This window comes from Cricetulus griseus, chromosome 9 (genome assembly GCF_003668045.3).
Source record: "Cricetulus griseus strain 17A/GY chromosome 9, alternate assembly CriGri-PICRH-1.0, whole genome shotgun sequence".
NCBI lineage: Eukaryota > Metazoa > Chordata > Mammalia > Rodentia > Cricetidae > Cricetulus > Cricetulus griseus.
Genome location: NC_048602.1, coordinates 5,517,435 through 5,542,828, shown reverse-complemented (window position 1 = coordinate 5,542,828; position 25,394 = coordinate 5,517,435). Strand labels below are relative to the sequence as shown.

Sequence of the window (25,394 nt, the reverse complement as noted above, 5' to 3'; positions counted from 1 at the left end):
ACTCACAGAGATCCTCCTGCCTCTGCCTCTGCCTCACACGCACTGTATGACAGATCTTATAGATAGGTCTCTGGGCTTGGTGGAGCATGACTATAATCCTTGGAGGAGGAAGCAGGCAGGCTTCAGGAGCTCAAAGCCATCCTAGGCTACATAGCGAGTTCAAGACCAGTCTGGACTACATGAGACTTGTCTAAAAGACAAACAAGATAAGCAAAGCCACTCAGGTGAAAGGCTCAAACACTGAACTGAATCCACAATCAGGGAACATCCATAGTCCTTTCTTTTGTCAGTATCTCTGCCCCAATGTTGACTATCAATGAAACTGCACCCTTTAGCTTGTCCTTACAAACACTCCCAGCAACACTCCCAGCAAAATCACCAAGACTTCTCCTGTACAGTTATAACTGCAAATGGAAAAATCTCAACTAAGTGATTAGGAAAGCACATTCCAAACCATTTGTATCCATGTATCCATGTCACCACCATCTCATCACCTGTTAGACACAGTGATGGACAGCTCTTCACTATCGTGTCTTACAACAATAACATACATGGATAGCATTTATGCGCCAGGCACTGCCTGGCATGTAATAGTAACAAGGACAATGACAATCTGTGTGCGGCAGCCAGATAACTTCATAAAAAGCCAGGGTGTTTTGTTTTGTATGTTTTTCAGATAAGATTTTACAAAGGTCAGGCTGACCTTGAACTCATAAAATTAAAAACAACTTTAGACTCTTTAAAAATATTTATCTATGATTGCATGGCGGAGGGTGTGTGTGTGAGTATTGCTGTTGGCAGATGCCAGAAGGGGACACTGGATCTCCTGGAGCTACAGTTACAGATAGTTTGGGGAACTGAACTCTGGTCCTCTGCAAGAGTAGTACATGCTTCTAAACACGGAGCCATGTCTCCAGCCCAGCTTTGAACTCTGAATCCGTCTGCTTCCACCTCCCAGATGCGAGGATTACAAACATGCCCTGCCATGCTTGGTTTAGAAATTGCTTCTCGCCGGGCGTTGGTGGCGCATGCCTTTAATCTCAGCACTCGGGAGGCAGAGGCAAGCGGATCTCCGTGAGTTCGAGGCCAGCCTGGTCTCCAGAGTGAGTTCCAGGATAGGCTCCAAAGCTACACAGATAAACCCTGTCTCGGGAAATAAATAAATAAATAAATAAATAAATAAATAAATAAATAAAAGAACAATATGTGATCTTACCCATTGAGGCACGTCTCCGGCACCTCATGCTCCTCTGGTGTCAACAAGTGCAGAGGTTGACATTTCAGTGTTGGTACAGCAGCTCCACCATTATCATCCAAGGTGAGGGTCCTCTCCTGCTCTGTCATCCTTAGCCTGTGGCTCCAAGATAGTAACCACCAGGGCTTCTGTCACCACACCCTGTCGTTCCCGAAGGGAGGAAACACAAAAGGGTGTCTCAACACTAAACTGTGGCCGTTCCCTTTACAAGGCCTTCCTAGGAATCCCATTCAGTGGGAGCTTTGTCATTATTGCCCCTCCCAACTTAAAAAGAGCCTGGGAGTATGGTCTTCTAGCTACACACTTAACCACCCTGAATAAATCACTGGCTATGTTAATAAGAAAGAAAAGACTGGGGCTGGAGAGATGGCTCAGAGGTTAAGAGCACTAACTACTCTTCCAGAGGTCCTGAGTTCAATTCCCAGCAACCACATGGTGGCTCACAACCATCTGTAATGAAATCTGGTGCCCTCTTCTGGTGTGCATCTGGAAGCAGAATGTTTGTATACGTAATAAATAAATCAAATTAAAAAGAAAAAGAAAGAAAAGGCCTTTAGAGCATGCTGTGCCATTCTCTAAATGAGACCATCCATGCTCACACAGGTGACAAAGGTGAACACAGTTAATATAGGTGTTTAGAGGGAGGGTCCATCATGAATGCTGCTCTCTCTCTAAAGGCATCCAAGAGAAAAAGCCTAGGCCAAGTTGTGGAGAGGTTTTATTATGCTAATCACTTTGCTTCTTTGTTCTTGGAACCATTCTGACTGCTCTGGAGTGTCCTGTCTCCTTTATACATCCCACACTACAGGAAGGCAGATGCTGGCCAGAACATGTTCACATGACTTGGGATGCCCCTTTTTCTCAGAAAATGCTAATGACCTCAAAGGTGCATTTCTGATAGGAAGGAGAAAGAGGGTGTGGACATTGGAGGAGTCAGCTGGCAGGCTCTGTGTGCAGGAGAGAAAGGATGCTGCGTCAGTAGGTCTCGTGTCTGTGTCCAGGAAGAACGGGGCTAGGGAGGACATTTCGCTCCCAGATGGAGGCTGAAGGGACTGCGACATTCAGACTCCCTGGCTGTGTGCCCTGGAGTTCTGCTCTTTGTGTATCACAATGTCTCTGAGTCAGCCCTTCTGTCTCTTTTACCTGTAGTCCCTGCTTTATCTGGCTTTTGTCTGAGATGTCTTGCTCCCCTCATCCCCCCACTCGACCTAATTCCTCAATATCAGGCTGGCCTCAGACTCACAGAAATCCCCTGGCCTCTGCCTCCTGAGCACTGGGATTAAAGGCTGCAGCAAGTGGTCTTCTTAACCTCTGAAGCATCTCTCCAGATCCTCCCCGAGTCAGTTATGTTTGCTGTTTGTTTTTTAGACAGGATCTCACTATGTAGCCCCGTCTGGCCTAGAACTTGTGTAGAACAAACTGACCTGTAACTCAAAGAAATCTGCCTGCCTCTGCTTCCCTGCAAGCTGACGTTAAAAGAGTGCACCATCACACCAAGCACTGGGGTTCCATTTATGGGGGCATTTCTCTCTCATGTACCATTTTTTAATATTTAAAATCGAGGGGGCTAGAGAGATGGCCCTGCGGTTAAGAGCACTGGTTGCTCTTTTGGGGCCCTGGTTCAATTCCCAGCACCCACAAGACAGCTCACAACCATCTGTAACTCCAGTTCCAAGGGATCTGACACCCTCATACAGACAGACATACATGCAGACAAACACCAAACACCAATGCACAAGAAAATAAAATTAAAAAAAAATAAATAAAATCGGCCGGGCGTTGGTGGCGCACGCCTTTAATCCCAGCACTCAAGAGGCAGAATCAGGCGGATCTCTGTGAGTTCGAGGCCAGCCTGATCTACAGAGTGAGTTCCAGGATAGGCTGCAAAACTACATAGAGAAACCCTGTCTCGAAAAAAAATCATTAAAAACACTTAAAATAGACCAATTTTAAGCAAAACATTAAAGAGATTAGTGTGGGAAATCCTGTAAAGGTCTTTATGTAAGTGACCTAGAGCTATGTAGCAAACTAGTTCCAGTTTTTGTAAGATTTATTTATTATTTATACGGCTTTCTGCCTACATGTATCCATGCTGGCCAGAAGAGGGCACACCTCTGAGCCATCTCGTCTCTCCAGCCCCTAGCTCCATTTTTTTTTGTTGTTGTTTTTTGTTTTTTGCTTTTTTGTTTTGTTTTTCGAGACAGGGTTTCTCTGTGACTTTGGAGGCTGTCCTGGAACTAGCTCTTTTAGACCAGGCTGGTCTCGAACTCACAGAGATCCACCTGCCTCTGCCTCCCGAGTGCTGGGATTAAAGGCATGCGCCACCAATGCCCAGCTCCTAGCTGCGATTTTACTGACTTAGGATAAACATTTAATGCCTCATAGTTTTTGGCAGCTGCCAGAGGATGAACTAGCCAGAACCTAGTCATGAGGTTTCAGGTTTGTGACACTATTACCCATTCAAAGACTTTTTTAGAAGCAGAAACTAACATAGTAACCATGCTTAGCAACATTAATTTCTTTCTTTCTTTTTTTTTTTTTTTTTTTGAGCCAGGGTTTCTCTGTGGCTTTGGAGGCTGTCCTGGAACTCGCTCTTTCAGACCAGGCTGGTCTGGAACTCACAGAGATCCGCCTGCCTCTGCCTCCCGAGTGCTGGGATTAAAGGCGTGCGCCACCACCACCCGGCAGCAACATTAATTTCTAATTTCTCCCTCTCCCTCTCTCTTTTTCTCTCTCTGTGTGTGTGCGCGTGTGCGTGCGCGTGTGCGTGTGTGTGTGTATCTGTGTGACCAAGGTCTGGCTTGATTTAATTTTTTATTACATTTATTTTTTATTTATATGTGATATATATGTATATATAGAGACAGAGAGAGACAGAGAGAGAGAGACAGAGAGAGAGAGACAGAGAGAGAGAGATCAGAAGATATCTTCCAAGAGTGAGTTTTCTCTATTTACCATGTAGGTGCTGGGAGTTGAACTCAGGTCATCAGGCTTGGTGGGAGGCCCCTCCACCCACTGAGTTATCTTGCTGGAATTTTTTTATTTATTTATTTTAATTTTTTTTTGAGACAGAGGCTCACACTTGCTAGGTTGCCAAAGATGACTTTCAATTTGAATTTGAGATCCTCCTGCCTCCTCCTCCTGAGTGCTGTGATTACAAACACGCAACGCCACACCTGGTTTATAGGGTACTGGGGATGGGCCCAGGGATTTGTTCGAGGAAGGCAAGTACTCTATCACACGGGAGGTGGGTGGGGCAAGGGAGGGAGGGTCTTACTATGTAGCTCAGGCTAGCTTTCAAATGCATGGCAATTCTCTTGCCTCAGCTTCCCTAATGCTGGGATTACAGATGTGCTCTACCACGCCCAGCTCTAGGTGGATGTTTTGGATTTGGGCACCTGCACGTGAACGCACACGCATGCAGTTACGTTGCAGAAGAATTCCTGTTATATAGATAGGAAAGAAATAGTTCCCTCGGACTCTCATAGTCTAGTTATCCAATTTTATAAATAAACCCCTCCCTCAAATCCATGCACAGGAACAGAGTTGGAGGGCGGCCGTGGGTAGCCATGGCAGAACCCAGCTGGAAGAAGACGGATTCCAGTTGGGATGAGAGGAACAGTGGAAGAAAGATGATTGATGCTGGAGCCCCAAAAATAGGATGTGAGCATGAGAGAGCCAGCCTGGGTGGGAGGTGTGAACCATGGAGCCCAGGGTCCTTGGGTGTGAATATCCTCAGATCAGGGTGCATGGGGACCTGTGGCGCTTACCTAGTGACTCTACGATGCTGCGGCTTCCCGCTGAAGGGTGGTTCCAGGCAGCAGGCCTGGCTGTGGCACGTAGGCCATGAACACTGATTACCCACCCGCCACCAATACTTGTGCAGTGAGCAGCATTTCACACACTCCTGCTTCCAGTGGTGATGGGAGTTTGCTACCTGTGGGCTGATGTTGTGCCCTCCATCTTCTGCGGGGCCCCCTGACAAGGTGAGGAGGTCCCCTGTAGAGGCTGATCCCCGGCCTTGCCACCTGGGAAATAACCACAGAATCTGACTCCAGCCCCCTCCCCCCAAGGCAAGCCCCTCTTTGATGCTGTCCTTCAGTCTTCCCCTCCTAAGGGAGGCCTCTGTAGAAACTGACCCCAGCTCGTAGGCCTAAAGGAAAGACCCTTGGGGTATTGCTCTGATCTCTCTCTCTCTCTCTCTCTCTCTCTCTCTCTCTCTCTCTCTCACACACACACACACACACACACACACTCAATGCACCATCTTGTCTTTTAGAGCCAGCCAAGAATCAAGAGCACTGAGAAGCCTGTGGCTGTCCCTTCCTCCCGGGCAGGGGGTTTCATCCATGCCCCTGGAGCCCAGCAGCATTGCCTCTGCCCCAGTGCATTTCACGGTGCTGGGACCTGTATTAGGAGACCCTGAGGCTGCAGCCACCTTGCTCCTGACCCCCTTGTCCCTCCCACTTGCTTCCACAGGGGCCAAGGCCTGGAGTCCCTAACTAGTACCCACAAGCTGGGTAGGAGGCTACTCTAGGGGCTAGGGGCGCTGCAACAGAGGGTTCACAGGTTGCAGAGGCGCCAGGAGTCGCACCAGGCACAGCTGCAAGCTTTGGAACAGCTGGCCCAGCAGCTGCACAGGGAGAGCCTGCTGGCCTTCACACAAAAGGGTCCATTGTGCTGGGTGAGTGTCCCTGGGACTGGTACCCAGGGCGCTTGCTCCACTTGCCGGGTCCAGTGTTTAAAGACCCTCCCATGCCTTTGGGGTTGTAGGTACTTGCCTAGTAAGGGCCAGGCCATGGGTTCCATTTCTGGCACCAGCCAGACAAAACAGGCCTGGAGTGTCAGTGCAGGCCCGTAATCTCGGCAAATTCAAGGTCAGGCTAGACTACCTAGCAAGTTCAAAGCTAGCCTAGAGCTATGTGTGACCCTGTCAGAAACAAGAAGACATTAAAAATCTGTTAACACCAGGCAAACGTCAATCAGAGCTTAGTTAAGGCACAATTAGGAGAGATGTTTAGGGAGCGTGTTTTTCATGCCTGAGTGAAGCTTGCCAAAAACTGCTATGCTCATGATCCTGCTCTGGTGCCTTTTTCCAGATATAAAAGCAGAGGCCTAACTTGTCCCAAATCAGGTAGGCATAAAACTGTAGAACCAGGAATAGGCACAGAGTTTGTGTTTGCAACCCCTCTTCGCCTGGCAGCCATGGACTTGTGTGTGTTTGCAGTCCCTTCAGGCAGTCTAAAACTCCTAGGCAACTCCAAAATTATACTGCTGAGTTTGGTCTTTTGGGAGATGTAAGATAAGTCAAATCTGGACCACGTCTTTCCTCTGCTTATGACCCCATGGTAGGAGTGGGCTTTAGCTCGGCGATAAACGCTTGCTTAGCACATGTGAGGTCCTAGGTTCAGTCTTTAGTGCTCCGGCAGAGGCCTCTTCAGCTGGTGGGGAGACTGTCTGATCACAACAGTGCTTCAGAATGGTTGGTTTGTGATGACTCAGAAGACAAAGAGCACGGGGTTCATTTTCCCAGGTGACAGTGGTCAGCTGGAGAGGCAGTGTGGCTGTCCCTGGTGCTTTGAGACTGGTCTGAACATCAGTGGTACCGTGGGGCAGGGACAGAGCTCAGACTGATGCCTGGAACTCTCAATGGAGCTTGTCAGGGTCACTGGGCTGATGCTCTCTCTATATATCCCTGACCCCATTAAGTCTCTGCCTCCTATTAATTCATCTTAAAAAAAAAAAAAAAAATGATGAGTGCTCTATCTGCATGTCTGCCTACAGGCCAGAAGAGGGCACCAGATCCCGTTATAGATGGTTGGGAACCACCATGTGGTTGCTGGGAATTGAACTCAGGGTCTCTGACACAGCCAGTGCTCTCAACCATCTCTCCAGCCCCCTATTAATTCTTATTACCTCACCATCCCCTCCACACTCACTGACTTTCTGTCTCCCCACCTGTCTCCCCGTCTCCCCATGTCACTCTTTATCTGTATCATTCAATGTCTTTGTCGCTCCATGTTGGTCCGTCCTGCATTTATCTTCCCATCCTCTCCGTGACTGTCTCTGGCCTCAGGTCTGCTGCCTTGTCTCTCCATATCTCTCCATCTCCATCTTCCTGTTTCTGACATGCCTGGCCTTCCTGTTCCTCACGGGATGCCTGTTTGTCTCCCTTGTGTTTCCTGTTTCCACCACTTCTTGCCAGGATGGCCCAGATGCCTGGTCATGAGGAGCCCCAAACCTTCACTGTCATCTGTGGAAGGCCTGGCATAGCCGTGGTCCTTGCCCAAGGCTATATACCTGCCACCCTGGATGCTAAGCCCAAGCCCCTGGACACCCAGAGGCCCCCTGTGCGTAAGGGTCAGAGTGACAGGGTCGAGAGACAGATTTAGCGGTGGAAGAAGAGTTTTCACACTTGGCATTGGTCTGCCCCTGCTGCCTACTCCTGGGGAGGAGCAATGCCCCTAGCATCTGGGTCCCACTCCCATCCATTTGAACCTTGTGTGTGACCTCACAGCCTCATCCCTTTGGATGTTTATCCTCTGGGGTGTCCATTCCCTGCCACCCCCAACTCAAACCCTTGGCAATCAGTAAAACAAACTGAGCAGAACAAGGGTCACTCGATGGCTGGTTCTGAAGAGCCGCCATGAAGTGCTGTGCCAAGCCTGCTGTGGAGTTCTTGGACACGCAGTGAACACAGCCCCGAACCATCCCTGCCTACCTTTGGGCTCATGTCTGCTTGAGTAGAAGGTGAACGAGTAAACCAATTCACTTCCAGATGACAGGTGTTATAAAGAATGAAGAGGTTTGATTGACAGCGGTGGGGGAGGGTGGGTAGTCTATGGAGCCTGGAGAAGGGACAGCGGTGGAGAAGGGAGTGTGTTTGGAGAGCACTTGGACCAGTGTAAGAACAACTCTGCAGAGGCCCTGCCATCTGGGTCATCGGCGTAAGGAAGGCTGTAATGCTCTAGAGAAAACCTAAGGGGGTAGGTGCAATTTTTATAAGGAGAACAAAGATGTCACTGAAAAGGTACCTACCTGTGGGTAAAATATTAAGAGGGAAGGGAGAGGACCAAACAAGTGTTGGGGGAATAATTCCCCAGCAGAAGGAATTGCGAGGATGCAGGTGTAGCTGCAGTGAGCGTGTGTGCGTGTGTGTGTGTGTGTGTGTGTGTGTGTGTGTGTGTGTGTGTGTGTGTGTGGTGGTGGTGGAGAAAGGAACTGTGGTTGGTTTTTGCTATGTTGCCCAGATTAAACTGAATTGCAGGTCTTCCTCTGCAGCCTCCTGAGTGCTGGGGTTGTAGGCCTGGACCATATCTGTTAACACTGGCCGCCACCGGGGTTGATGCCAGGCAAGCAAACATGTCTGAGTCAGAGAGGGACCTGGTGTGGGGTCATGTTAATAGGGAGCCAGTTCTGCCAGGCTGGGGACAGAGAGCACAGAGGAAGCTGCTGCTCTAGTTCAGGCGGGAGATGAACAAGAAAGAACCTGGATAAAGGCCGGGAGAGGGAGAATAAAATTCTCGAACTATCTAGAAGAGAGAGCTCCCTTTCTGTCCGTCAGGAGGAAGAGGGGTGGAAGGCAGTGGCCCAGGCCAAGGTGATTTGGGGCGTAGCAGGCAAACCCAGCCAGGTGTGAGGCTGAGATGGCCCTGGCCTAGAAGTGAGACACATTTTCAGAGGTGGCATCCAGGGACCGATGGGCACCCTCGACACCACTGCAACCGCGATGCTCGGTTCAAGTTTCCATGCCACCATCTGCTTGCTAACATTTCTGCCCTGGGTGATGAGGATAAGCGTGAGGACGAAGATGATTTGAGAAGAAAATACCCCTCTGAGACCCGGTACTTGGGGCAAGCTTGAAGGAATTGAGACTCGGATTCCAGAGAGCGGAAACACCCACCCAGCACCAGACTTAGACCACTGCTCTAACCAACCTGGTTTGCTGAGTGGAGGAAAACCGGCCTCTTTCTAGTCCTCATCTCTGCATCATCACTCCCAAATCTCTGTGCCTGTCAAATCCTTCCAGGAAGCCATCTCCCCTTCCTCTGGTGGTCCAGCCCGTTCTCGCTGCTACCTCCAGCTTCCACCTCTACGCTCTTGTCTCCCAGAATCTCCTCCCGCCCCATCCTCGCTCCCTCCCCTCTCCCGCCCCGCCCCCCCCGTCTAGCCACTGCGCATGCTCCGCCAGCGCCCCTCCTTCTCTATTCCCCCATCCCCCGCTGTCGTCTGGGCCTCGTCCCCTTCTCTGTCTCCCTCTCCTCCCCCGTCTCATCCCCCCCCTCCCCGACACTGACACCCCGTTACTCCAGCAGTCTCCTCAGTCCCAGCCTTTCTCTCCAACCCCCGCCATCCGAGGTAAGATGGGAGGCTGGTGAGAAGGGGAGGGGCGAAGCATCCTGCATCCCTAGATAAACAAACCCCGGGAGGGGGCGGCGGAGACCCAGGGGCCTGGCACCCGAAGAGAAGAATGGGAGGCTGGGCCTGAGGGAGGTGGCAGGCGTTGGGGCGCTTATCCCCGGGCCTTCTAATGAGTAACGGGGATCCCTGTGGCTGCCAAATCCAGAGCTGGGGACTAGGGGGCCCCACGGGGTTCTTGGAGCATCTGTGGGCTTGGACCACCCCCCCCCCAAGCTGTGGGACGCCATCTCTAGCTGACCTCTATTTTCAGGATTTGCCTCAAGGCCACCCCCCCTCAACTTTGCTCAGGCCCCCCCAGGGCTACCGAGGACCATGACTAAGACAGATCCTGCCCCAATGGCCCCTCCACCCCGAGGGGAGGAGGAGGTGGAGGAGGAAGAGGAAGAACCTGTCCCAGAAGCCCCCAGCCCCACCCAGGAGCGCCGGCAGAAGCCTGTTGTGCACCCCTCGGCACCGGCCCCACTCCCCAAGGACTACGGTAAGCACTGTCCCCACCCTGGATTCTGGTATGGAGCTCTAGGTGATGGTGGCTTGGCTGAGCTGTGTGGATGGTGATGGTGGGGGCATGCTGAGGGTGGTGTTGGTTGCAGAGCCTTTTAGACCACTCTCCTTCGTTAAGGATGTAGGCATCTGTTGGAGAATAGGGGCTGGAAAAATCCTAGGCTTCCATGCATGGCATGCCAGTTCAAGCATTCAGTCATTCAACAAGCATTGTATGGACGCTACCGTGAACCTAACTTTATGCTAGAAACCGGGGCTACAGCACAGAGCAAGGTTCTCCTAAGGATTGCCAAGAGAACCCCCAGGTTCCCATCCCAGCCACACAGATGATCTGAATATAAAGTTACAGGAGACAATGAAATTGATTTTATGGAGAACAGAGTGCTGCAAGAGCTTTTCAAGACAGGGTTCCCCTTATGAAAGGAGGTACCATCTGGGGAAGACCCAGTTTGGAGCGGGGAGGCGGTGGCTGCAGGAGAATTAAACACAGGAATAAAGACTCCCAGGCAGAAGGGTGTGAGGAGGGAGCTGAGAGCAGCCTGAGAACCGAAGGGCCATTCACAGAGGACTAAGTATCACGGGCTTCCCTGATGAGGATCCAGGCATGAGCCTTGCTCTCAGAGCGACCCAGCAAATTACCTCTGAGTGCACAGTGGAGTTGGTGCTGTCAAAGTACCAAAAGGCTTTGACTTCCAGCATGAGACTCGGGAGTTGGGCTGGGTCTTTCTGATGACGTGCATTGCAGACTGAAGCATGAGGAGGAACGGGCTGTAAGCAACCTGGCGAAAGAGCTGTAGTTGGAGAGAAGTTAAGTGCAGAGGCCTGAAGGCAGAAATGAGTTTGGAAGGAGAGCACCACAAAACTGCATCTAGGGGGTGATCAGGATGGAGATGAACTATTACCGAGGAACAGATCTGGAAGGGACTTAAAGGCCACATCAAAGAGTTTTCCTGTGTTTTGACTGTGAGAGGAGAGAACAGTGTGTGTAATTTAAAAGTGGGGAATGACAGGTTCAATGGACAGTCTTGTTACTACGTTTTGACTGATTTGGTGTGTGTGTTTGCATGTGTATGCCACAGTGTATGTGTGTGTGTGAGAGAGAGAGACAGAGACAGAGACAGAGACAGAGACAGAGACACAGAGAGAGAGTGTCTGGGGACACATTTCGGCAGTTCTCTCCTTCCACCACGTGAGTCCCAGGGTTCGAACTCAGGTCATCAGGCTTGGTGACAAACTTGTACCTCTACTAGCTTTTTTTTTTTTTTTTTTTTTTTTTTTTTTTTGAGACAGGGTTTCTCTGTGTAGCTTTGAGCTTTGGAGCCTATCCTGGCACTCACTCTGGAGACCAGGCTGGCCTCGAACTCACAGAGATCTGCCTGCCTCTGCCTCCCGAGTGCTGGGATTAAAGGGGTGCGCCACCAATGCGATTAACAGTCTTAGAAGGTTCTTCTGGCTTCTGATGAGAGAGATGGGGCTCAGCCAGGGCTGGATGGGCCTCTCCCGAGAAGGTGTTGACTGGGAATGCCTAGCAGCTGTGAGATCCAGACGCTAGGATTACGTTTGAGAGTTGGCTGTGCTGGAATGGGGCAGAAGGGGTCTCCTGTGGACATGTCACGTACCAGAGGTAGATCAAAGGGACAAACTTCAGTCTAATTAGAAAAACAAGAAGAATGCTAGCCGGCAAGGTGGCTCAGTTGAAGTCTTTGCTCTGCAACCATGAGGAGCTGGGTCCCTAACACACAAAAAGCTGGGCATAGCTGCTGGCATGGGGAATCCCAATGCTGAGGAGACAGAGGCAGGAGGATACCTGGGACTGACTGTCTTGTCTAGACAGTCATTGAGCTCCGGGTTCTGTAAGAGATACATCTACCTAAAAACTAAGGTGACCAATTGAGGAAGGTATCCAACGTCAACCTCTGCTCTCCATGGCACATGCTCTCCATATGTGCGAGCGCGTGCACACACACACACAATATTATCTGGGGGTTTGGGGTATAGTGAGAGTGTTAACCCAAGGAAACTGGGAAATCTTTGGAACTCCAACTGGATCTGGCTGGAAGGTCACAGCGCCTAGGCTGGGCTGTTGGAGTAATCCTGCTTAGAATGAGGGATCTGGAAAGGTGGCTTCTTCCAGAGAGAAAGCTGTAAGGTATTGTTTGTCCGGTTCATATAATTACTTCCGAAGAGACTCATTAGGCCTCTCCTGCATGCTGGGTACAGGGTCCAGTAGGTGTCATGTTTGCACACCCAGCTGTGGGGATAGAGGCAGAAGGAGGCAGGAGAGAGTCCAGTGTTTACTTCCCAGAGAAGGTGACAAGTGAAAATGGGAGAGATAGGAAACAGAGACAAGAGAGGCCCTGGGGTGTGGTTCGGTGGTGAAGTGCTTGCTTAGCTCAAGACCTTGGATTCTATCGGCCGAGAGAGGAAGGGAAGAAGAGAGTAAGTAAGAAAAAGGTAGAGAAGAAACACTGAGGCAGGAGCATACACACAGTGTTCGGGGAATGCGCTGTGCCCAGGCATAACAGACAGCACATACAGGAGGGCAGGGTAGCGCTTTAGACCGGGCGGTGTGAGGAGGCCTCTCTGTGGAGGTGACATTTTTTCTTAATTTATTTTTATTTAAATTAGAAATAAGCCTGATTCACACGTCAGTCCCAGCTCCCTCTCCCCCACCTCCTCTCATGCTCCCTACCAGCCCTCCAACCCTCCACTCCATCCCCCCCTCCGCTCCCCAGGGAGGGTGAGGCCCTCCCTGGAGGATCCCCAAAGTCTGTCATATCATCCGGGGCAGGGCCTAGGTCCTCCCCCGTGTGTCTAGGCTGAGAGAGCATCCCTCCAAGTGGAATGGGCTCCCAAAGTCCATTCGTACACCTGGGATAAATACCGATCTGCTACCAGAGGCCCCACAGATTGCCAAGGCCCCCTCACTGACACCCGCGTTCAGGGGGAGTCTGGATCAGTCCCATGCTGGCCTCTCAGCCATCCGTCTGGGGTCTGTGAGCTCCCCTTTGTTCAGGTCAGCTGTTTCTGTGGGTTTCACCAGCCCGGTGGAGGTGACATCTTGCAAAGCCTTATGAAGGAAGGGCTGAGGGAGGACTGCCCACATGTGACAAACAACAAGAGCAGAGAGACAAGAATTTGCTTGGCACGTTAGAGGGACAGAAGGTCAGTTGGCTGAAGGGGACTAAGGGAGAGGGAAAGTGCAAAAAATAGCCGGGCCAGATTGTACAGAGTCTTGTGCACCACGGGGAGGACTTTGGACCATACTGTCAAAAGGGTGGGAGCCAAAGAGAGGCTGCGTGCCAAGAATGGCCGTGACGCTAGTGGATGGGGAGGGATTCCTGACTCACCATCCACAGGACACTTCTCTGGGCTGTGTGGGATCCAGTCTTCATTTCCTCATCCATTCGACACACAGGCTGAGGCCCCTGTTGAGTGCCACCGAGAGCAACACTTACCAGCATCTTATGTGGGAAGTTAGAAGTGCCAGTCACACTGCCCTGACTGGCCTCAGATCAGAGCCTGTTCATTTATGACTCCAGTTTGTATATGCTCCAAAAAGCTTACACTTTAAAAGATTTATATTTATTATTATTATTATTATTTGGTTTTTCGATACAGGGTTTCTCCGTGTAACCCTGGCTGTCCCGGAACTCACTTTGTAGACCAGGCTGGGCTCGAACTCACAGAGATCCGCCTGCCTCTGCCTCCCGAGTGCAGGGATGAAAGGTGTGCGCCACCACCACCCAGCCTTATTTTTACAAGTGTGTATATGTTTGTGTGTCTGTGGGTGGGTATACACACATGAGTGCAGGTGCCAGGGAAGCCCAGAGGTGTCAGTTGTGAATTACGAGATTCGGGAGCTAGGAACTAAACACAAGGCCTCTGCAAGAGCAGCCGGCGTTCAGTCTTAACCACTGAGTCATCTCCTCAGCCTCAGAAATTCTGAGTTACAAAAAAACAAGACTTATTTGGCTTATTTGTTTGAGGAGGGGATGGGAGGGGAGGTCTCACTGTAGCTCTGGCTGGCCTTGAACTTGTGTTTTCAGAATGGGCTGTCCTAGAACCCACCTGTTTCTACCCCTTCAGTGCTCCACACGTGTTACATGTCCGGCCTGGCTTGCTTGTTGGTTTGTTTGGGTTTTTTTTTTTTTTTTTTTTTTGAAGACATGGTTTCCCTATGTAGCTCTGGCAGTCCTGGAACTCACTCTGGAGATCAGGTTGGCCTTGAACTCACAGAGATCTGCCTGCCTCAGCCTCCCTAGTGCTGGGGTTAAAGGTGAGTGCCACCACTGCCCAGGTCCTCTGGCCTGGCTTTTTAAAGAAAAATGAGCTCTTCTGGAAATTTGACTAGGCTGTGTCTAGTGTGTGTGTGTGTGTGTGTGTGTGTGTGCGCGCGCGTGTGTGGTGTTGCTGAGGACTAAATTCAGGGCCTTGTGCATGCTCAGCAAACAGTCTACCTCTGAGCCATGTCTCCAGCAGCTAGATTTTGGAGACAGGTCCTGGCTGTGTAGATCATGATGACCTGATCTCCATGTAGTCAGTCAATCAGTCCATGTTGGCCTCAGATTGCCAATCTTTCTGACTTTGCCTCCCGAGTGCCGAGATGACCGGCGTGTGCTGCCTCACCCAGCTCACTATGGCCATAGTTTGACTGGGTAACTGGGGCCCCGAGCCTTACTCAACAGGACCCTTGAGCAAGCAGATCTAAAAAGGTGCTGAACCTGCAACCATTCTCTTGTTTCAAAGGATGGAATCACCCCGTTGTCCAGTTTCTCAGGACACTGGGTGTCTGTATGGTATTCATTTAGTGTCCTCTTTTGTTGTAGAGTAAGACGTGTTACATTTGTTTAATGATGCAAAGACAGTTTGTATTCCTTTAGGTTGCACTTGTTTAACTCTGAAACCCTGTTACTTTGCCTGTCTAAAACACCTTGATTGTTCTAATAAAGAGCTGTACGGCCAGTAGCAAGGCAGGAGAAAGGATAGGCGGGGCTGGCAGGAAGAGAGGAGAAATAGGAGAAATCTGGGAGGAGAAAGACGAAGGAGCAAGAGAACAAGGAGAGGAGAACACTAGGGTCCAGCCAGCCACAGAGTAAGAGTGAAAGAAAGGTATACAGAAATAGAGAAAGATAAAAGCCCAGAGGCGAAAGGTAGACGAGATAATTTAAGAAAAGCTGGCTAGAAATAAGCCAAGCTAAGACCGGGCATTTATAAGTAAGAAAAAGTCTCTGTGTGATTTATTTGGAAGCTGCAAAAGCCAAAAGAGGTTAAAAAAACAAAAACAAACAAACAAACAAACAAAAAAAAAAACAACCAACAACACCCTTTATGTTGAAACCTGCTGGTCTTCTGGAAGACACCCGTGGGTTGCTGTGGCCTCTTGCTGCCACTTGAAGACCCTTTAAAGGCAATGACCTCGAGTCTCCTTCCCTCAGGATGTAAAGGGGAGTCAGCTTCCTGGGGGGTAACGCTGGGTTTCTTTCTCCAGCTTTCACCTTCTTCGACCCCAATGACCCTGCCTGCCAGGAAATTCTGTTTGACCCGAAGACCTCCATCCCAGAGCTGTTCGCCATCGTTCGCCAGTGGGTACCCCAAGTGCAGCACAAGATAGACGTCATCGGCAATGAGGTGGGATCGCTTTGGGAGACTGGGGAGGGAGGAGACATGCCTCCCCCAGGTTTGGGGGTGATCCTATGCTGTCGTCTGGCGCCCACAGATTCTGCGTCGTGGCTGCCACGTGAACGATCGCGATGGGCTCACCGACATGACGCTGCTCCATTATGCGTGCAAGGCTGGGGCCCATGGAGTCGGTGAGAGCCCAGACCCCAAAACCTAGGCTCCCAGTCCTGATACCCTCAAAGGTACCCACCAGGGACTCAGGAGGGCCCAAGAGCACATCTGAAGCCCAAATCCAAGACACCCCCCGCCCCCAACACACACACACACACACACAAAGTGCAGAACGCCGGGGTCCCTCCCTGCGCATTGGCGCACGCTCTGGAGCGTGGCTTCCAGGCTGACCCTGGCTCTTTTGCAGGAGACCCTGCAGCGGCGGTGCGTCTGTCACAGCAGCTGCTGGCGCTGGGCGCAGATGTGACCCTGCGCAGCCGCTGGACCAACATGAACGCGCTTCACTACGCGGCTTACTTCGACGTGCCCGACCTTGTGCGTGTGCTGCTGAAGGGGGCACGGCCCAGGGGTGAGGAGGCCGAGCCTGGCTGGGAGGGTGTGGGGGCCCCGATCCCGGGAGGTGAGGGATGGAGAAGACCCGGGATGCAAGGACTGAGGCTTGATCTCGAAGGGAGAAGGGATGCCAACAGGAAGCAGGGGCTAGGAGGGGGGCGCGGGAAGAGGGGGTGGGGGTGGCGTGAGCTTGCACCGGACGACATTAGGCTGGAAAGGCGGGGTGGGGCAAGATGTGTGCGGCCCGGAGACTGGGAGGCCGGAGCTGGGGGTGGGGCTCCACGCAAGGGCTGCTCCTGACACACCTGCCTGCTTCCCAGTGGTGAACTCCACGTGCAGTGACTTCAACCATGGCTCAGCTCTGCACATCGCTGCCTCGAATCTGTGCCTGGGCGCCGCCAAGTGTTTACTGGAACATGGTGCCAACCCAGCTCTGAGGGTACTGCCGCCCCTCCCCCCACCTCCTCCCTCCTGCCCTCCTCTGCCCTTCATGTAGCCCCAGCAGAGGATCAAGACCGCTCCTAAGATATTAGGAAAGCCTCTGCACGCTTAACAAGAGAAACCACAGCCGACATCCACGTAGTGTCGCTGTGGGACGGGTCACTTCTATTTATTATAAGCCCTGTTTTACATCGGGGGGGGGACTCTGAGGGAGGGAGATCCAAAGACTTGCCCAGGATGACGGGGGGGGGGGGGGGGGGTGCATGTTCTTTTCTTTCAGTCCTGGTTGGCCAGAATCGGTGATGTAACCACGTCCCAGAGTCTTGGAGGATGACTTTGAGTCTGTATCTTTTTGTTGTTGTTTGGCTTTGTTTGTTTTTGAGATAGGGTTTCACTATGTAGCCCCAAGCTGGCCTGAGACTCTTTAGACCAGGCTCTGCCTCCTGAGTGCTGGGACTAAAGGTGTGCCCCTTTCAACATTCTTCTTCTTCTTCTTCCTCCTCCTCCTCCTCCTCCTCCTCCTCCTTCTCCTCCTCTTTCTTCTTCTTTTGAGACAAGGTTCCACTGCGTATTCCTGTCTGGCCTGGAACTGTCTCTATAGGCTTGGCAGGCATGCACCACCACACCCAGGCCACATCTGTGTCTTTACCCCCCACACACTTCTTATTCCCAAGTTGGACTGAGGTGTAACCTAGGATAACTCCTGCTTTACCCAATCTGGGGGTCTGAGCTATGGTCTCCAAGAAGGGTATGCATGGCTTGTCCCACTTAGTCCCTGTTCCCTCTGTTCTCTTTGACCTACAGAATCGAAAGGGACAGGTACCAGCGGAAGTGGTCCCGGACCCTATGGACATGTCCCTTGACAAAGCAGAGGCAGCGCTGGTGGCCAAGGAACTCCGGACACTGCTGGAAGAGGCTGTGCCACTGTCTTGCACCCTTCCCAAAGTCACACTACCCAACTATGACAACGTCCCAGGCAATCTCATGCTTAGTGCACTGGGCCTGCGCCTAGGAGACCGAGTGCTGCTCGATGGCCAGAAGGTCAGGGGGCTGGGTGAGGAGTGGGATGGACTCAGCTGGGTGCATGGGCCTCAGACAGAGCATCCCCTTTGCTCGCCTCCCTGGCAGTCACACTGTGCTTCCTTCTAGAAGCTGGTATCCACATACTCCCTTTGTGCTCTACCCTGTGCTGAGCTCTGACTCCAGCAAGGACACAGACCTGTCCCCTGATAGTGACAGTTCAGTCAGAGCTGCAACAGTGGTTAGCATAGCTCTGCACACCGGTGGTGGCCACCCCAGCTTTCATCCACTTTCCTGGCGTTCCTCATGCTGGGCCCATTGTTCTTTAGGGCAGAGGTTGTGTCAAACCCAGCTCTGGTCTTGTGGAGTTCTGGTGGCAACGGACTAGAGACGGAAAAGTACCGATAAGGTTAAGGTCATTTACGGTGGCAGCAAGGACTGTGAAAAACATTCGGTGCCTGGATGTAGGAAACTCTCTGGTCGGAGGCAAGAGAGGTTTTAGCAGGATTGTCCCAAGGAGGTGATGTCCAAGCTGAGAAAGTGGCTGGCAGTGGGTGTGACCCAGGAGAAAGGAGAGAGCGGTGTGAGGGCAGGGGAATTATGGGACGAGAGGGTTCTAGAGAGGTCAGAAGAAGGGGCTGGATCAAATCACCTGCAGGGCTCTAGGAGGAATTGAGATTTTTGGTTTCTGTCCAGTGAGAAACTATGTAAGTCACATTTTGTTTCCGAACCAAAAGCTCCTGGGGCCATGCGATGGCAATGGTAAGGGTGTTTGCCGTGCAGGCCTCGCAGCCTGAGTTCAAACCCCAGAATCCTTGGAAAGGTAGGGGAAATGACTCCAAGGAGTTATCCTCTGACTCGCACACATGTAACATGGCGTGTGCACCCCCATAGACATCATTTACACACATGTGCACACGTATGCACACATAATTAACAATAATAATAATAATAATAATAATAATAAATGTATTTGGTTTTTGAGACATGGTCTCTCTAGATAACCCTGGCTGTCCTGGAACTCTACATAAACCAGGCTGGCCTCAAACTCATAGAGATCTGCTTGCCTCTGCCTCTGGAGTGCTGGGATTAGAGGCACGTACGACCATACCCACTAATTTATGTATTTATTTATTTTGAGAGTGTCACTCACTGTGTAGCTTTGGCAGGTCGGTAATTACAAATTAGATAGTCTGGCTTCAGACTCCCAGAGAGGGCTATCTGTTTTGCCTGCCTAGTCCTGGGGTTAAAGGTGTGCAGCATCAAGCCTGGCTGATAGTGCCATTTTTACAGTGCCCCATCCAGAAAACTTTTGGTATATGATCTAGTCATACTCACTGGGCAGTTTGAGGGCATGAGTGGATTCTTCCAATTTTATACCCCAGAAGACTGCAAGAGGCTCCAGGAAGTGGGGCCCTTTGTCGTTAGACATGGGATACTCAGCACTGTCCCTTAGAGGAGCAACTGGCTTAGATTTAGCAGCTTGCCCAGGTTCAGCTCAGCTTTGTCATAAACTAGGAATGGGTCCTGCGACAGTGTCAGTTACGCCACCTGTAAATGAGATCATAGGGCCCACCTGGGGGGGGGAGCTGGAGGTTGGTGTCAGCAAGTCTGAGGCCTTTAGAAGAGAGCTTGGTAGATGCTAAGTGTTCTTTGTGTGCCAGGCACAGTCCCAGTCCCCCCATCAAACTCCCAAGTCAGCACACTTAACTGGCCTGCTCTGTCTGTCTGTCTGTCTGTCTGTCTGTCTGTCACGTTGCTGGGCCAGTACTTCATATATGCTAAGCAAGCATCTCTCACTGAGCTGTAACTCTGGTGTTTGTTTTGGGTTTTTTTGTTTGCTTTGGTGGGGGTATTTCAAGACAGCATTTCCCAGTGTTCTCTGCGTTACAGCCCTGACTGTCCTGGAACTCCCTCAGGCAGGTCTTGAGCTCATGGAGATCCTCCTGCCTCTGCCTCCCAAGTGCTGGGATTAAAAGGTGTGTGCCACCACCACTTGGCTCCCTCCCCTGCTCTTAAGCCAGGTGTGATGTCACATGTCTGAAATCCCAGCACTGGGGGAGACTAAGGCAGGAAGATCAAGAGGTCCAAGCCTACCTAGTTCAGGTGGCGGTGTGGGGGTAGTGAGGACACATTCACTCAGACAGGTCTCACTCTGTAGCCTAGGTTGGACTGGAACTTGCTCCAGTCTTTCTGCCTTAGCCTCAGGTGCTGGGGTTGCAGGCATGAGTCACCAGCCCTGGCATCAATGTTTACTTGTATGTCACCTGTGGCTGTTCACTACAGTAGGTAGGACAGTTCCACGACAGTACTTTTTGCTTATAATGCTAGGGATGAAACCCAGGGCATTGTGTATAGTGGGCAAGCACTCTACCATTGGGTTCTAGGTCCCAGTCCCCCTAACATCTTTACCAAGGGGATATAATATTTGTTCCCATTTGGTGGATGAGGAAACTGAGGCCTACAGAGATGCAGTGACACAGCTGGTCGGTGACGATGTCAGCGCTGAGAACTGAACCTGGGTTCCTGCATCCACCCTGCCATGCTGTCTATATGTCAGTAGTTCACTGTGGCCTCCAAGGCCCTTCCCTGTTCAAGCAGTTATCACCCTTGTCTCCCCAGACGGGCACACTTCGGTTCTGCGGGACCACAGAGTTCGCCAGCGGCCAGTGGGTGGGCGTGGAATTAGATGAGCCGGAGGGCAAGAACGATGGCAGCGTTGGGGGTGTCCGGTACTTCATCTGCCCTCCCAAGCAGGGTCAGTCTCTAACTGGGGCCCGGGATGGTGGGATGGGGATATGTTCAATCCTTGATGCTGCTTGAGGGGGGGAGCGGGGTGGAGGGGAAGGGGCAGGGGTGGGACACAGCAAGGGAGAGGGTATTTTTGGCTTGGACAATGCCAAACCCAGGTTCTGCCTCCTCCCCACCCAGGTCTCTTTGCGTCTGTGTCCAAGATCTCCAAGGCGGTGGATGCCCCGCCGTCATCTGTTACCTCCACACCCCGGACTCCCCGGATGGACTTCTCCCGTATGACTGGCAAAGGCCGAAGGGAACACAAAGGTCAGAAGAGGGTAGTCACAGGAGTGGGAAGAGCCAGCTTGGGGACGTCATGTGGGGTAGCTCAGCTCCTGTGAGTCTCTGTCCCTCAACTCCAGCTATAGAGAATAAGCTGACTCCCTGTTTCAGTGACGTGGTTTCTCCTTTGGCCCACCACTGGCCCAAACCAGATTTTGGAAGGACCTCTGGGGTTCCCAGCCTCCTGAGACTTACTTTCCTCTCAGGCCCAAAGACCGTTCCCAATTTTAGGGATGAATCTGTCTCTAGGGGTTATTGTTCCAGAAGTTTCTGGAGTAGAATAGTTTGTGAATAAAGGGACTCTCAGACTAAAATTCAACTTCATCTTACCACCATCCTGAGTCCTGGGGCTATAGGCAAACACCACTGCCTTCAACTCCTTTTACTCTTTTCTTTTTTTTTTTTTTAAGGTTTATTTATTATGTACACAGTTTTCAATCTGCATGTATCCCTGCAGGCCAGCAGAGGGCACCAGATCTCATTACAGATGGCTGTGAGCCACCATGTGGTTGCTGGGAATTGAACTCAGGACCTTTGGAAGAACAGTGCTCTTAACCTCTCCAGCCCTCCTTTTACTCTTTGGTCATGCTGAGAATTGCATTCAGGACTTGACGTGGGCTAAGCAAGTGCTGGTCTCCCAAGCCACACCTTCAGCTCCCTTGCTTGCTTGCATTTTCAGAGGAACCCCAGGTTCCTGACTTCTGCCTCAGGCTTTTCCTTTGGTCTGCATGTATTTACCTTCCATTTCCAGGGAAGAAGAAGTCCCCGTCTTCCCCATCTCTGGGCAGCCTGCAGCAGCGTGAAGGGGCCAAGGCTGACGTCGGAGACCAAGTCCTTGTGGCAGGCCAGAAGCAGGGGATTGTACGCTTCTACGGGAAGACTGACTTTGCCCCAGGTGAGGGTGGGAGCCTGGCTAGGGTGGGGCCCAGATGCCTCAGGCTCTGGGATCCGTCCTTAGCACCGAGGGTGAGGCCTCCTCACTACACCCTGTTGCAGGTTACTGGTATGGCATCGAGCTGGACCAGCCTACAGGCAAACATGATGGCTCCGTGTTTGGTGTTCGGTACTTTACCTGCGCCCCACGACATGGGGTCTTTGCACCAGCCTCTCGCATCCAGAGGTGAGCCTCGCTCTGCCCCTCAACTCGGGAAGCCACCTAGAGCTCATGTCTCCCCTCAGATGGCCTCCTCTTAGACTAGGAGAACAACATAGTTGATTCTTATACTATAGCTCTTTCCTTTGGGCGCTCTCGGGTTCAGCCCCGAGCCTTTCATGGCTGGGCTCTGAGTTTTCTTTGTTTCTCCCCAGGATTGGGGGCTCCACCGATCCCCCTGGAGACAGTGTTGGAGCCAAAAAAGTGCATCAAGTGACAAGTGAGTTGTCTTAGGCTGGGAAGCAGGGCTGTAGGTCCTCGGGTGTCTGTTAGTGACAATCTCTGGCATTTAATTTGATACATGTGGCCCAGAAAAACGTAAGACAGCGTCCCAAGGAAGATAGGTACTGTAGATACGGGGAAGTTAGCAAGGCTATGAGGGTTTGGAATACAGTTTAGTTGTAGAGCCCCTGCCTCGAATTCCTCAGTGAGGGGCTGGGGTGTGGCTCAGTGGTAGAGCCCCTGCCTAGAATCCCCCAGTGAGGGGCTGGGGGTGTAGCTCAGTGGTAGAGCCCCTGCCTAGAATCCCCCAGTGAGGGGCTGGGGGTGTGGCTCAGTGGTAGAGCCCCTGCCTAGAATCCCCCAGTGAGGGGCTGGGGGTGTGGCTCAGTGGTAGAGCCCCTGCCTAGAATCCACCAGTGAGGGGCTGGGGGCGTGGCTCAGTGGTAGAGCCCCTGCCTAGAATCCCCCAGTGAGGGGCTGGGGATGTGGCTCAGAGGTAGAGCCCCTGCCTAGAATTCTCCACTGGGGAGTTAGGGTTGTGGATCAGTGGCAGAGCCATTCTTTAGAATCTCCTAGTGAGGGCCTAGGGGTGGGGTATGGCTCAGCATGCATAAGGCTCTGGATTCCATCCTTAGCACTGAGGGGGAAAAAAACCCACAAACTATCTGTGGGGCTGGAGAGATGGCTCAGTGGTTAAGAGCACTGACTGCTCTTCCAGAGGTCCTGAGTTCAATTCCTGGCAACCACATGGTGGCTCACAACCACCTTGGATGAGATCTGGTGCCCTCTGCTGGCCTGCAGGCAGAAGGCTGTATACATATGTATACATAATAAATAAATAAAGTCTAAAAAAAAAAAAAAAAAAAAAGACCAACATTCATGGTGGAAGGATCACAAATTTAGGACCAACCTCAACTACATAGTGAGACCATTTCAAAAAACCCAACCTAACTAACAAAACCCAAGACTCTAAGCAGGCATTAGGGGTGTGGGATTCATTGGGAGTATTGGAGGCATGGGTAGTTACTGGGGGGTTGGCAAGCATTAATGACAAGAGGTCCAGATGCATATTGAAAATGCAGGAATCCAGTCAAGGCCTGGAGACACTGACTGAGATTATGACACAGTGGGGCGTGTGTGTGGATAACACAGGTGAGTGGACTGTCACCTCACTTGGGACCTTGCCTTCCTCTCTAGTGACACAGCCCAAACGCACCTTCACAACAGTCCGGACCCCAAAGGACATTGCATCAGAGAACTCTATCTCCAGGTGCGTGGCCAGCCCTCTAGCAGAACGTTAGAGACATCTACAAGGCCATTGGTTGTGGGTGTCAAAGGCCCTGCTTGGGTTGGAAATGAAAGTTACATTGTGAGTAACTGGATGGGTTGGGTTTGCATGCCTGTAATCCCAGCACCCAGAGGGCAGGAGGATCAAGAATCCCATGCCACCCTGGGCTACAAAGTGAGACACTGTCTCATAAAACCCACTTGAAGCCGGGCGTTGGTGGCGCACGCCTTTAATCCCAGCACTTGGGAGGCAGAGGCAGGCGGATCTCTGTGAGTTCGAGGCCAGCCTGGTCTCCAGAGTGAGTGCCAGGATAGGCTTCAAAGCTACACAGAGAAACCCTGTCTTGAAAAACCAAAAAAAAAAAAAAAAAAAAAAAAAAAAAAAAGAGGGCTGGAGAGATGGCTCAGTGGTTAAGAACAATGACTACTCTTCAAGAGGACCTGGGTTCAAATCCCAGCACCCACATGGCAGTTTAAAACTGTCTGTAACTCTGGTTCCAGGGGATCTGACACATTCATACCAATGCACATAAAATAAAAATAAAAAGTTATTTAAGAAAAAAAAAAGAATGTCAGATAGTGGTGTGGTGGGATCGTACGCCTTAAAACCCAGCACTAGGGAGGCAGAGGCAGGTGGATCTCTGTGAGTTTGAAGCCAGCCTGGTCTACAGAGCTATTTCCAGGACAGCCAGGGCTATACAGAGAAACCCTGTCTGAAAATACCAAAACCCAGCCAACCAAACAAACAACAAAAAAAAACCTCCAGCACTAGAGAGAGAGCATGCCACCCTTGTGGAGTGCATGCACAATGGGAGGCTGAGGCAGAGAGAGTGCCCTCAGTTTGAGACTAGCCTAGGGGACACAATGAGACCCTGTGTCACAAAAATGACAGGGGAGGAGGGGGGGAGGGGGAGTGCATCTTTAGAATGGAGGGCTTGGCTGACTTCTGGAGACTTCAGCTGAAGGAAGCAGAGACTCCCCCCACCCCCACCCTTTCTATAAAGAAAGGCACAGCCAGAGGAAGAATGCCCAGACAGGAGTGAATGAGGGAGCCAGATGTCCCAACACCTGTTTCCCTGTGTGACCTGCTTCTCCCTCTTTCAGATTACTCTTCTGCTGCTGGTTTCCCTGGATGCTGAGGGCGGAGATGCAGTCCTAGAGGCCCTGGATACCCAACAAAGAGACAGAGTCCCCTCTAGCATCTCCTGACACAAGGAGCCCCCAGTCACCCCAAGATAGAGATTCCCAGTGACACGTCCAGAATAGAATCCCCCTGTTAGCCAGCCCTCGGTTACTGAGGTCCCACCGTTAACAGATCTCCCATGACAACTCCCCAAATACAGACCTCATGTTACCCCAAAAGAGAGTCCCTGAGTAGCACCTTCAGGCTAGTCCCTATCCCCTGTCCCTCAGAGCAGATTTCCAATAAACAGACTTCCACATCACCCAAGTGATGCTGGCCCTCCACACAGCAGGACATTCTTGAGTTACTCACCAGTGGATCAGAGTCCCACGGATGAAGACCCCTCCCCTCCCCACTCTCCTTAAGCATAGGTCATACCTCCAGAATAGCCAACCACACCACTATCTCCATTTAACATCAGTTTCCTCAAGATGTCGTGACCCCAAGGTCACCCGAAATCCCTTATCTGCCCAAATCCGTATCAGAGGCTCCCTCCATTCACTAAGACCCTGTTCTCACCCCTGAAGATGACACCCACTTAACCAGCCCAGTCACCCCCAATTTACAAACACCAAAACAGTCCTGGAAGCATGAATTACAGGACACCAAGTCTTCCTGCCCTCTGCACCCTTGAGAAACCCCCAGTGCCT

The 25,394-nt window shown here is 51.4% G+C and overlaps 2 protein-coding genes across 2 annotated transcripts; both read left to right on the top strand.

Moving 5' to 3' along the window:
• The first annotated feature begins 4,824 nt into the window (after window positions 1-4,824).
• Window positions 4,825-7,647, top strand: Thap8 (THAP domain containing 8). Its single transcript, XM_035449482.1, is given in 5 exon segments — window positions 4,825-4,918; window positions 5,030-5,174; window positions 5,622-5,736; window positions 5,772-5,932; window positions 7,461-7,647. Coding segments are annotated over 5 exon segments (702 nt in total).
• Window positions 7,648-9,988: 2,341 nt separating this feature from the next.
• Window positions 9,989-24,936, top strand: Clip3 (CAP-Gly domain containing linker protein 3). The gene is made up of 13 exons (XM_035449546.1): window positions 9,989-10,154; window positions 15,669-15,808; window positions 15,897-15,990; window positions 16,218-16,379; window positions 16,684-16,802; window positions 17,609-17,845; window positions 20,447-20,582; window positions 20,756-20,884; window positions 21,651-21,794; window positions 21,896-22,019; window positions 22,208-22,272; window positions 23,472-23,544; window positions 24,666-24,936. The coding sequence occupies exons 1-13, from the start codon at window positions 9,989-9,991 to the stop codon at window positions 24,718-24,720; spliced, it is 1,644 nt and encodes a 547-aa protein (XP_035305437.1). The 3' UTR covers window positions 24,721-24,936.
• The last annotated feature ends 458 nt before the right edge of the window (window positions 24,937-25,394 follow it).

What these genes read in the sequence shown, in the direction of transcription:
- Clip3 (XM_035449546.1), top strand. Translation starts at nt 9,989, where the DNA reads ATGACTAAGACAGATCCTGCCCCAATGGCCCCTCCACCCCGAGGGGAG. An exon ending in GGCTGGGGCCCATGGAGTCG is followed by an intron (nt 15,991 to 16,217) that starts GTGAGAGCCCAG and finishes GCTCTTTTGCAG; the next exon opens with GAGACCCTGCAGCGGCGGTG. An exon ending in GTGCCAACCCAGCTCTGAGG is followed by an intron (nt 16,803 to 17,608) that starts GTACTGCCGCCC and finishes TTTGACCTACAG; the next exon opens with AATCGAAAGGGACAGGTACC.